The sequence below is a fragment of the Pongo pygmaeus genome, chromosome 1 (genome assembly GCF_028885625.2).
Source record: "Pongo pygmaeus isolate AG05252 chromosome 1, NHGRI_mPonPyg2-v2.0_pri, whole genome shotgun sequence".
Classification (NCBI taxonomy): domain Eukaryota; kingdom Metazoa; phylum Chordata; class Mammalia; order Primates; family Hominidae; genus Pongo; species Pongo pygmaeus.
Window position 1 is genome coordinate 202,138,645 of NC_072373.2, and position 12,903 is coordinate 202,151,547.

Genomic DNA, 12,903 nt, shown 5'->3' on the forward strand with positions numbered 1-12,903 from the left:
TTATATTTTTAGTAGAGATGGGGTTTCACCACGTTGGTCAGGCTGGTCTCAAACTCCTGACCTCATGATCCACCTGCCTCAGCCTCCCAAAGTGCTGGGATTATAGGCGTGAGCCACCGCGCCCGGCCAAGATCTTTTTTTTTTGAGACAGGGTCTCTTGCTCCTGTCACCTAGGTTGGAGTGCAGGGGCACAATCACAGCTCACTGATAAGTGATCTTCCCACCTCAGTCTCCTTAGTAGCTGGGGCCACAGGCCCACACCGCCATGCTCAGTTAATTTTTTTATTTTTTGTAGAGATGGGTTTTCGACAAGATGCCAAGGCTGGTCTCAAACTCCTGGTCTCAAGAAATCCTCCTGCCTCAGCTTCCTAAAGTGCTGGGATTAGAGGTGTGACCCACCATGCCCAGCCATTAAGAGGTCATTTTTTCAGCACTGTTAAGACAAGGCAAAAAAGAAAAAAAAAAAGGCCAAGCATGGTGGCTCACATTTGTAACCCCAGCACTTTGGGAGGCTGAGGCGGGTGGATCACCTCAGGTCAGGAGTTTGAGATCGGCCTAGCCAACATGGTGAAACCCCGTCTCTACTAAAAATACAAAAAATTAGCTAGGCTTGGTGGCGGGCACCTGTAATCTCGCTACACGGGAGGCTGAGGCAGGAGAATTGCTTGAACCCGGGAGGTGGAGGTTGCAGTGAGCCAAGATTGCACCATTGCACTCCAGCCCGGGTGACAAAGCAAGACTCTGTCTTAAAAAAAAAAAAAAGAGGTCAATTTACAAGCACAGTGTCTGTCCCTAACCTTTTAGATCCTTTAGCATTCTTGTGACTTTTCTCAGGCATATTTGTAAGTCTTACAACAGTAGTTGAGATACATTTTATCTAACTATAGTAAGTCTCCAGCTGGACTAACTGAATCCTTAATAATAATCTTACAGTTACATCTTTCCTGGATGGTAAGGAGCCCTAGTACCAAACTCAACAATACTGAAGTTAAGTGTGCTCATCTGTTTCATCTGTGGGAAGCCTCAACTTGGTAATCTGGAGCCCCTCTAAGCAGACAACTCCAATCATTACAGTGGGGTATCCAGAGTCCTGTCCAGCCAATCACATTGTCTTTGATACACCTCAGTTTAATGGGTGAAAACCACTCATCATTCTAATCTACCTCTTGTGTTGACCACTAGTAAAGCAAGCATTTTTCTTTTTTCCTTTTTTTTGAGACAGGGTCTCGCTCTGTTACCCAGGCTGGAATACAGTGGGACGACCTCGGCTCACTGCAAACTCCACCTCCTGGGTTCAAGTGATTCTCCTGCCTCAGCCTCCCAAGTAGATGGGATTACAGGCACGCGCCACCAGCTGATTTTTGTATTTTTAGTAGAGACAGGGTTTCACCATGTTGGCCAGCCTAGTCTCAAACTCCTGACCACAGGTGATCCTCCCACCTCAGCCTCCCAAAGTGCTGGGATTACAGGCGTGAGCCATGAAGCCCAGCTGCAAAGCATTTTTCTTTTTTTTTTTTGAGATGGAGTCTCACTCTGTCACCCAGGCTGGAGTGCAGTGGCGCCATCTTGCCTCACTGCAAGCTCCCCCTCCTGGGTTCACGCCATTCTCCTGCCTCAGCCTCCCGAGTAGCTGGGACTATAGGCGCCCGCCACCACACCCGGCTAATTTTTTGTATTTTCAGTAGAGACAGGGTTCCACCGTGTTAGTCTCAATCTCCTGACCTTGCGATCTGCCTGCCTCGGCCTCCCAAAGTGCTGGGATTACAGGTGTGAGCCACCACGCCCGGGCTTTTTTTTTTTAAGATGGAGTCTTGCTCTATTGCCAGGCAAGAGTGCAAGGAATGATCTTGGCTCACTGCAGCCTCTGCCTTCCATGCCTCCCAGGTTCAAGCAATTCTCCTGCCTCAGCCTCCTGAGTAGCTGGGACTATAGGCGCACGCCACCATGTCCAGCTAATTTTTGTATTTTTAGTAGAGACGGGGTTTCACCATGTTGGCCAGGATGGTCTCGATCTCTTGACCTCATTTTTTTTTTTTGAGGCGGAGTCTTGCTCTGTCGCCCAGGCTGCAGTGCAGTGGCGCCATCTCGGCTCACTGCAAGCTCCGCCTCCCGGATTCACGCCATTCTCCTGTCTCAGCCTTCCCAGCAGCTGCAACTACAGGTGCACGCCACCACGCCTGGCTAATTTTTTTGTATTTTTAGTAGAGATGGGGTTTCACTGTGTTAGCCAGGATGGTCTCGATCCCCTGACCTCGTGATCCGCCCACCTCAGCCTCCCAAAGTGCTGAGATTACAGGCGTGAGCCACTGTGCCTGGCCGATCTCTTGACTTCATGATCTGCCTCCCTCAGCCTCCCAAAGTGCTGGGATTACAGGCGTGAGCCACCACGCCCAGCCTGCAGAGCATTTTTCAAAACAGTCTAATTCAACCTTAACATGCCAAGTGGCACCAAAGTGAAACTGTTATGTAAGTATTATAACTACTGAACTACCTTTCTAATGCTTACAATGCATTGTAAGGAAAAAACAGAGGAGGAGGTCTGGCCAATAGGAATCATTTGGAAGAAAACAAAGCATGTTTCCAAAGCACGGAATCCCATCCAAGATTACCATACTTTACAACAAGGCACATCAATGTTCATGAGAATTGAAATTAAGAATATGCAAGGGGACAGGCGTGGTGGCTCACGCCTGTAATCCCAGCACTTTGGGAGGCCGAGGTGGGTGGATAACCTGAGGTTGGGACTTCAAGATGAGCATGATCAACATGGAGAAACCCTGTTTGTACTAAAAATACAAAATTAGCCAGGCGTGGTGGCCCATGTCTGTAATCCCAGCTACTCGGAAGGCTGAGGCAGGAGAATCGCTTGAACCCAGGAGGCAGAGGTTGTGGTGAGCTGAGATCATGCCACTGCACTCCAAACTGGGCAACAAGAGCAAAACTCTGTCTCAAAAAAAAAAAAAAAAAATATATATATATATATATATATATGTATATATATATACACACACACACACAAGGAAGAAATAAGAGGGAAAGTTCTGCTGAAAAACACAGTGGGTTTTCAGGTGGTTTCCTACCCCCTACCATCAGCCGAAGTGGGTGTCTGCACCACACTTGTCTGCTGTCCTGGCACTGGAGCTCTTGCACTGCTGATCAGAAGATCAAATTTGGTGCTTCTGCAGGTATTGGAGCAAACTTTGTCATGTTGGTAAAAATCAATCTGTCCGGAGTCCATCATTTTCCTGTGCAAAGGGAGACAAGAAGTACCAGTTCAGCCTATACTTCATCTAGTGGGAACTAGGCCTCAGGGAAAAATAGGGACAACTGGGTCTACTGTGTAGATTAGTAAAACCTAACAGTGTTAGAAGTCATTAGGTTGCAAAAATTCTAATTGGGGCTTTAAATTTTCACTGGTCCTGCCCACATTTACCAGTATTCCCCCTCCCTCCGTAGTTTATTCATTATGAGTATTCCAGCAAGATCTGGTGCCACTTTCACAGACATAAAGTTTCAGTCTTTTAAAAAACTCTCCTAGGAATACAGAAAAAAGTTCACTATACTAAACCCACTCTGGAAAATGTCCTTATAAATGGATCCACAAAATGTTATTATAGGCCATGAGCAAAACCATGGGGTATTTTAATTATAGTAAATTCTATGTTATAATGTCATTTGGCTTTCACTAAAGATTTTTTAGTATTCTGACTCTTTTTTACATTTGGGGAAAACTGGCATATGCTTGTCTTTCTGGGTAAATAAAACCCGCCAAGAACAACAAAACTCAAAGTTAAAGGTATTCCTCAGCCAGGTGCAGTGACTCACGCCTGTAATCCCAGCACTTTGGGAGGCCAAGGCAAGAGAATCACTTGAACTCAGGAGTTTGAGACCAGCGTGGGCAACGTGGTGAAACCACATTTCTATAAAAAATACAAAAATCAGCCAGGCATGGTGGCTCATGCCTGTAGTCCCAGCTAATTGGGAGGATGAGGCTGAATAATCACTTGAGCCGGGAAGCTGAGGTTGCAGTAAGCCGAGATCACGCCACTGCACTCCAGCCTGGGTGACAGAGTTAGACCCTGTCTCAAAAAATAAATAAATAAATAAATAAAATAAACAAACAATAAAAATAAAGATATTCCTTCCCAATTTCATTGGATTACTAATTTCTGCATACAAATCATCTGAAAAAAATTTTTAAAAATAATGTTTTGTTGGAAGTACAGGAGTAAAATAATTTTAAAATGTTTTAAATAAAAACAAAAAGAACACAAATAATGTTTCTGGGTCTCTGACTAAAAAAATGACGTGGGCCGGGCGTGGTGGCTCACACCTGTAATCCCAGCACTTTGGGAGGCCAAGTCGGGTAGATGACCTGAGCTTGGGAGTTTGAGACCAGCCTGACCAAAATGGAGAAACCCCATCTTTACTAAAAATACAAAATAAGCCGGGCATGGTGACGCATGCGTATAATCCCAGCTATTTGGGAGGCTGAGGCAGGCGAATTGCTTGAACCCAGGAGGTACAGTTTGCAGTGAGCTGAGATCACGCCATTACACTCTAGCCTTGGCAACAAAAGTGGGGTGTGGTGGCTCAAGCTTGTAATCCCAGCACTTTGGGAGGTGAGGTGGGCAGAGCATTTGAGGTCAGGAGTTCAATACCAGCCTAGCCAACATGGTGAAACCCCGTCTCTACTAAAAATACAAAAAAATTAACTGGGTGTGGTGGTGCGCACCTGTAATCCCAGCTACTCGGGAGGCTGAGGCATGAGAATCACTTGAACCCAGGAGGTGGAGATTGCAGTGAGCCGAGATCATGCCACTGCACTCCAGCCTGGGCAACAGAGCAAAACTCTGTCTCAAAAAAAAAAGGCTGGCCACGGTGGCTCACGCCTGTAATCCCCGCACTTTGGGAGGCTGAGGTGGGCGGATCAAGAGGTCAGGAGTTCGAGACCAGCCTGACCAATATGGTGAAACCCCATCTCTACTAAAAATACAAAAATTAGCCAGGTGAGGTGGCGCGCTCCTGTAATCCCAGCTATACAGGAAGCTGAGGCAGGAGAATCACTTCAACCTGGGAGGCGGAAGTTGCAGTGAGCTGAGATCGTGCCACTGCAGCCTGGGCAACACAGCAATATCCCAACTCAAAAAAAAAAAAACCTATGTTAAGAAAATATTTAGCATTTTCAGCTGGCCACACTGGCTCACACCTGTAGTCCAAGCTACTTTGGAGGACTGCTGGAGCTGAGGAGACTGAGGCTGATCATGCCAATGCACTCCAGCCTTAGTGACAGAACATGGGCTTTTTTTCTTTTTTTCAATTGCTCTTTTTAAAAAATCTTAGGCCAGGCATGGTGGCTCATGCCTGTAATCTCAGCACTTTGGGAGGCCAAGGCGGGTGGATCAGGAGGTCAGGAGATTGAGACCAGCCTGGCTAACATGATGAAAACCCGTCTCTACGAAAAAAAAATACAAAAATTAGCTGGGTATGGTGGCACGTGCCTGTAGTCCCAGCTACTCAGGAGGCTGAGGCAGGAGAATCACTTGAACCCGGGAGGCAGAGGTTGCAGTGAGCCGAGACTGTGCCACTGCACTCCAGCCTGGCAATAGAGCAAGACTCCGTCTCAAAAAAAAACCCAAAAAATCCTACAACACACAGACAATGTCAACATTTTAGCATATTTTCTTCTACTAAATTTTACTTACGTATGTATGTCTTAACACAGCCAAAATCAGTTTAATGAATTTTATATTTTTCTTCCTTCAAATTGTCATAAGCATTTTTCCATGTAAAATCTCTTCAGAAATATTTTAATGACTGCAAAATATTCCATAGTATATACTCATATAAATTTAGACAAGCCATAATTGACTTTAGAAGTCTTTTGACTATATATTAAAGCAGACTATAATTTTTACATTAATAAATAATGTTGTAATAAACATCTTTATGCTTGAATCTCTACAAGCATTGTGGATTTTTCTTGAAAGAGATTCCTTAAAAATAATTATTATTTTTTTTTATTTTTTATTTCTTTTTAAAAATGTTATTCTTTTTTTATTTTCCCCGTTAAAAAGAATTAAATGGCCGGGCACAGTGGCTCACGCCTGTAATCCTAGCACTTTGGGAGGCTGAGGTGGGTGGATCACGAGGTCAGGAGTTCAAGACCAGCCTGGCCAAGATGGTGAAACCCCATCTCTACTAAAAACTACAATTGCTTGAACCTGGGAGGCAGAGGTTGCAGTGAGCCAAGGTCACGCCATCGCACTCCAGCCTGGGTGACAGGGCAAGACTCTGTCTCAAAAACAAACAAGAGGCTGGGCGTGGTGGCTCATGCCTGTAAACCCAGCACTTTGGGAGGCCAAGACGGGTGGATCATGAGGTCAGGAGTTCAAGATCAGCCTGACCAACATGGTGAAACCCCATCTCTATTGAAAATACAAAAAATTAGCCGGGCGTGGTGGCAGGCACCTGTAATCCCAGCTACTCGGGAGGCTGAGGCAGAGAACTGCTTGAACCCGGGAGGCGGAGGTTGCAGTGAGCCAAGATCATGCCACTGCACTCCAGCCTGGGCAACAGAGTGAGACTCCATCTCAGAAAAAAAAAAAAAAAAAATCAATCTTGTCTCCCAGGATTTTTAAGTTGATTAAAGTCAAATAATGCATGGATTGCTCAAGCCAGTTCTTCAGAAAGAATAAAAATGTCAACCTAAAGAGAAAAGCCCAGATTCTAGCATGATTACGTGCCCCAAAGTTTGCTGAAAGGTATGTGCTTGACATTAGAGCTTACCTGAGCATGATCCCACCTAGACGAATAGCTCTCTTCCAATCCTTCAGAGTGGACTTGCCAGCCAGATGAACAAAGTGCTTGGGGCTGATCAATTGATCATTGAACTAAAAGTAAAAAGGAAAGTCCAAAGAGTCTAATGTCAACTTAGGCAGTCCAAGAGGGGAAATAATGAAATGATAACTCTACATCATTTGTATAAAAAATAACCAGATGACATCCTAAGCCTTGTATTATCCAACCTCCTGTACTATTCTGTTAGAGAAGACGATCCTTCTCTGAGCGCAGTCTCAATTCCTGGTACAAAGCCACAGAATACATGCAGAGATCAGAGATAAATATATTAATAAATATCTAAAATCCATTTATGCCTGGAGTCAGGTCTAGTGTGGCAAACAAAGGCTGTTCAAATAAACTGAAATAATCTATCCAGCCCTAATGAAGACAGAATAAGCAATTCTATCTTTATCAATAATATATTTTTTTGGCTACTCAATCTAATAATTTTTTTTTTTTTTTGAGACAGAGTCTCACTCTGTCACCTAGACTGGAGTACAACAGCACATTCTTAACTCACTGCAACCTCTGCCCCCAGGTTCAAGTGATTCTCCTGCCTTAGCCTCCGGAGTAGCTGGGATTATAGGCGCCCGACACCACATCCAGCTAATTTTTGTATTTTTAGCAGAGATGGGGTTTCACTATTTTGTCCAGGCTGGTCTCTACCTCCTGACCCCAGGTGATCCACTCACCTCAGCCTCCCAAAGTGCTGGGATTACAGGCATGAGCCACCTCACCCAGCCAGTATTTTTTTTGAAGATGCGAGGTTTTCCAGCCTAGGCAACATAGCAAAACCCCCCATCCCTACAAAAAATTAGCCAGGCACAGCGGTGCACACCTGTGGTCCCAGCTACAGAGGAGGCTGAGGTGGGAGAATCACCTGAACCCAGGAAGTGGAGGCTGCAGTGAGCCAAGATCATGTCACTGCACTCCAGCCTTGGCAACAGAAAATCACTGTCTGAAAAAAAAAAAAAGCCAAGGTCTCACCATGTTGCCTAGGCTGGTCTTGAACTCCTGGGCTCAAGTGATCTTCCCACCTTGGTCTCCCAAAGTGCTAGGATTACAGCCATGAGCCACCACACCCAACCCAAAGTTCTTATTTTTTCTATTGTGACACATTAGGACAATAGCCACAAAATAAAAAAATAAATAAAAATAAAAAAAACTGATATAGTGGAAGATAAAAAGGATGCACGGAACTCACACCCTTTGAGAACAAGGAGTCCCAAAATTGGCTTCAGCATGGAAAAGACAATTACCTTGACACACTTCACGTTTATTCCCGGACATACAAACTTCTTCCAAAGGAGGATAGCTTTGCTCTCCCCACAAGTTATGGGGTAAGCAATTTCCATATCCTCATTTGCTTCTATAGTGCCTGTATCTGAAAACAGAAAAAATATCAGTTATTTATCAAACAACTCTTCCCCAAAGCTGAAATTCAAAATCTCTAGTCTCCTGGTTCCTCTAACGGACTAACACTTCACTCTTGCTGGTATCATTTAGGAATCCTCTGGAAGAAGTTTGGCCTAAGAGCTATCTCTTCCCAAGCTCTCACAGTGTGCTAGACACCATACTATGTATTTTACACACATAATCTTGTTTAGTTCTTACAACAAACCTGTAAGGCAATGATTGTTTCCTAGGTGTTTTTTTCTTTTTTGAGATGGAGTCTCACTCTGTCACCCAGGCTGGAGTGCTGTGGCGTGATCTCAGCTCATTGCAACCTCTGCCTCCTGGGTTCAAGCAATTCTCCTGCCTCAGCCTTCCAAGTAGCTGGGATTATAACCATATACCGCACACCACCACGCCCGGCTAATTTTTGTATTTTTAGTAGAGATGGGGTTTCACCATCTTGGCCAGGCTGGTCTTGAACCCCTGACCTCAAGTGATCCACCTGTCTTGGCCTCCCAAAGTGCTGGGATTACAGGCATGAGTCACCTCGCCTGGTGTAGGTGGTTTTATTTATTTGTTTTTTTTAGGATGATGTCTGGCTCTTGTTGCCCAGGCTGGAGTGCAGTGGTGCGACCTTGGCTCACCGCAACCTCTGCCTCCCGGGTTCAAAGGATCTCCTGCCTCAGTCTCCTGAGCAACTGGGATTACAGGCGCGCACCACTACACCCAGCTAATTTTTATACTTTTAGTAGAGGCAGGGTTTCGCCATGTTGGCCAGGCTGGTCTTGAACTCCCGACCTCAGGTGATCCGCCTGCCTCAGCCTCCCAAAGTGTTGGGATTACAGGCGTGAGCCACTGCACTCGACCAGGTGTTTTTTAGATTAATTAATTAATTGTTTCCTAGGTATTAAATGTAAGTATATGGGCCTCAGAAAGGCTAACTGACTTTCCCAAGGGCACACTTAGAGATGAGAAATTGGGATTTAAACTAAGGTTTGTTAAATTTCAGTTTCTTTCCACTGACTGCCTTCTAGACAATACCTCATCAGTCATCATCAACAACTTATTTAATGACAGAGATCAACTTTGAAGCTCCAATTTCTATATGGGATTTTTACCGACAAAAAGTCTTTTCAGTTACCCTTCCAAACTGACATTAACCAACCAACTGACGACCCTAGCATCTTAGTCAGTGGTGTCTCAAGATGTACCACCATCAAAATCGAGGGCTGTAGTACTGGTAGGGCACACAGGGATGGGAGGAAAACATAAGGCACAGATGGCAAGAAAACTCAACCAAGGAAGCTAAAGTCAAAGGTATTAGAATGACCAAAAAAAAAAAAAAAAAACAAAAAACCTTACCAATCCCTTCTTCAATTTTGTGTATCGTGTGAGTTTCTACTGCTACAACTGCTGTGTTGCTCTCCGACCCAGCTTCATAAATCCTGTTGTAAAAGTGTCCATCGATAAACAAACTACATAAATCATGAAAAAATTAATATTCACAGCATGGGGTTAAGAAATTTGTTTCAAACTATCTCAAAAGAAATAAAATAAATATATTTTATAACTCTGACTAGTTTCCCATTATATTTAAACTCCAAAACTCCCAGGATTGCTTAGCAGCTTCTACCATGAAAATGAATCCACAACTCTCCTCACCTCAAAGGAAAGTAATTTTTGCTACTTATTTATTTATACCACCACTTGCTACTGTATTACACCAGACTTTTCCCTTTATAACTTTATTTTTTAAATCTCAGTAGTGGAAGATCCATGCTTTTTAGTTGCAAAGGGTGAACAGAAAGCTACAATATTTCTCTAGGACATTTACAAACAGTTACCTTCACCTTGAGGAAAAACTGAATAAAAATAAATGTCCACTCCTTTCATAACTTTTTATTCATTTATTTTTTTTGAGACGGAGTCTTGCTCTGTCGCCCAGGCTGAAGTGCAGTGGTGTGATCTCGGCTCACTGCAAGCTCCGCCTCCCGGGCTCATGCCATTCTCCTGCCTCAGCCTCCCGAGTAGCTGGGACTACAGGAGCCCGCCACCACGCCCCAATAAATTTTTTTTGTATTTTTAGTAGAGACGGGGTTTCACTGTGTTAGCTAGGATGGTCTCGATCTCCTGACCTCGTGATCCGCCTGCCTCGACCTCCCAAAGTGCTGGTATGACAGGCATGAGCCACCGCGCCCAGCTCCTTTCATAACTTTAAATGGGCCGGGCATGGTGGCTCACACCTGTAATTCCAGTACTTTGGGAGGTTGAGGTGGACAGATCACCTGAGGTCAGGAGTTCGAGACCAGCCTGGCCAACATGGTGAAACCCCACCTCTACTAAAAATACAAAAAAATTAGGCTGTGTGAGGTGGCTCACGCCTGTAATCCCAGCACTTTGGAAGGACAAAGCGGGCGGATCACGAGGTCTGGAGTTCGACACCAGCCTAACCAACATGGTGAAAGCCCGTCTCTACTAAAAATACAAAAATTAGTCAGGCATGGTGGCACACCTGTAATCCCAGCTACTCAGGAGGCTGAGGCAGGAGAATCACTTGAACCCAGGAGGCAGAGGTTGCAGTGAGCTGAAATCGCACCACTGTACTCCAGCCTGGGCGATGGAGCAAGACTCTGTCTCAAAAAAAAAAAAAAAAAAAAAAGGAAAAAAAAAACTTTAAATGCCCATGGCATAGTATTGCTACAAGTACACAACTAATTCATATTATGGAATTACCCTGAAGAGACTAAAAAGTAGTACCAGCAGATAGTTTGAGATAGGAAGAACCACACTGACTAAAAAGCTGATGTCCCTTGCTGGAAACGGTGTATTTTGCCGGGGGTGGTGGGTGGTGGGGGGGGTGTTTGTTTGTTTGTTTTTAGCATTTTAGCATCTTTTAAGGTACCATAACCAAACTATTGACATGAGCAAAGCCTAGTGGAAGAAAAGTAAGAGAGAAACTACATCCAAAGTAACTAGGAGTGACTAGAGGCACCACTTAGAGAAGGTTATATAATGCAGATCTCTCCAAGATATCTCTACATTTACGGGCTCAGATAACGTAACTTGATATATCAACAATCAACATCCTTTATTTAATTTCTGTAATAAACCTGATGTGCTAATTATTGCATCTTGTTACTTGAAAGCACTGCCTGAATATTCTCCTTTGTATCAATGACTACCTCCACAGTGACACCTCTAGCACAGACCTCCCTTCTGAATTTCACATTCAAACACAGCCAACTGCTAAATGAATAAATACATTTGTGTGTGTTTGTTTCTTGAGACGGAGTTTCGCTGTTATTGCCCAGGCTGGAGTGCAATGGCGCGATCTTGGCTCACTGCAACCTCTGCCTCCCAGGTTCAAGCGATTCTCCTGCCTCAGCCTCCCGAGTAGCTGGGATTACAGACATGAGCCACCACGCCCGGCTAATTTTGTATTTTTAGTAGAGATGGGGTTTCTCCATGTTGGTCAGGCTGGTCTCGAACTCCCGACCTCAGGTGATCTGCCCACCTCCGCCTCCCAAAGTGCTAGGATTACAGGCATGAGCCACCATGCCCAGCCAAATAAATACATTTGGAAGTCCCACAGGACTTTGTCGAATTCATTATGTCTAAAATAACCATCAAGTTCTCTTTTCCCACCCACCCTCAAACTATTCTTCTTCCTATACTCTCCATCCTTGTTAATAGCACCACTCAGCACACTGTAGACAGAAATCTAGGAATCATACCAGATTTGTTTTATTTCCTCCTTCTCAACTCCACATAGTCAGTCACCAAATCCTGCTAGATGCATCACTTTAACACTATCCATCCTCCCTCCCTGTCTCTATCTCCACTGCTACTGCCTTAATTCAGGCCTCATCATTTCTAAACTAGTATCCTTGTATCTAACTAATCTTCTACATTCCCACCAGATTAATCATGTGATTCCCTCCTTAAAATCCCTCAAACACCCTCTCTCTTCATTGTTAAAATAAAGCTCCAAATCCTTTGTATGATAGTTAAGGTTCTTTAAGATCTGGCCCCTGGTTTCAACTCTTCCCAAACCTCACCTTAAAATCCAGGCCCCAGTACTGCCAACTGCCAAACTATTTGTGGTTCCCAAAAGTGCCATCTTCTTATACTTCTTATACCTTCTTTCTCTTACTTCTGCCACTTCCCAGAACATTATTCTCCACTGTCTTTTTTTTTTTTTTTTTTTTTTTTTTTGTGATAGGGTCTCATTCTGTTGCCCAGGCTAGAATGCAGTGGTGAGATCATAGCTCACTACAGCCTTAACCTCCCTGGCTCAAACAATCCTTCACCTCAGCCTCTTGAGTAGCTGGGACTACAGGCATATGCCACCATATCTGGCTAATTTTTGTATTTTTTTATAGAGACAGGGTCTTCCTATGTGGCTCAGGCTGGCCTTGAACTCCTGGACTCAAGTGACCTCCTGCCTCTGCCTCCCAAAATGCTGGGATTACCAGCATGATCCACTGCACCAATCTATCTGTCTTTTAATAAGTAGCCTCTAGGATGTTTCTCTTTCCTTCCCAATCCCTTCAGTATAATCACTTACTTCCTCCTTTGTGACCCAGCTGTACGTTGGGTTTTGTCATAACACCTATCACAATGTATGCTTGTTTATCTGTCTGTCTCCCCTTGAGCACAGGCTAA

At 44.3% G+C, this 12,903-nt stretch overlaps 1 protein-coding gene and 1 non-coding gene across 10 annotated transcripts in view; both read right to left on the reverse strand.

Annotated features, from left to right (window-relative positions):
• GMEB1 (glucocorticoid modulatory element binding protein 1) overlaps nt 1–12,903 on the reverse strand; it is a 46,814-nt gene that overhangs the window by 15,668 nt on the left and 18,243 nt on the right. For 4 of the 9 annotated variants that reach the window (XM_063667096.1, XM_054498008.2, XM_063667085.1 and 1 more), the window contains 4 exons: nt 9,601–9,683; nt 8,103–8,227; nt 6,790–6,893; nt 3,088–3,245 (listed from right to left, as the gene is read on the reverse strand). In XM_063667096.1, coding sequence (XP_063523166.1) covers nt 3,088–3,245; nt 6,790–6,893; nt 8,103–8,227; nt 9,601–9,683 — 470 coding nt within the window. Of the gene's footprint in view, nt 1–3,087; nt 3,246–6,789; nt 6,894–8,102; nt 8,228–9,600; nt 9,714–12,903 lie in introns of all 9 variants that reach the window. The other 5 variants (XM_063667081.1, XM_054497973.2, XM_063667074.1 and 2 more) reach the window with 2 other exon arrangements.
• On the reverse strand, nt 9,993–10,121 carry LOC129023864 (small Cajal body-specific RNA 24). The gene has a single exon (XR_008496960.1). It is a non-coding gene; the product is annotated as a small Cajal body-specific RNA 24 (non-coding RNA).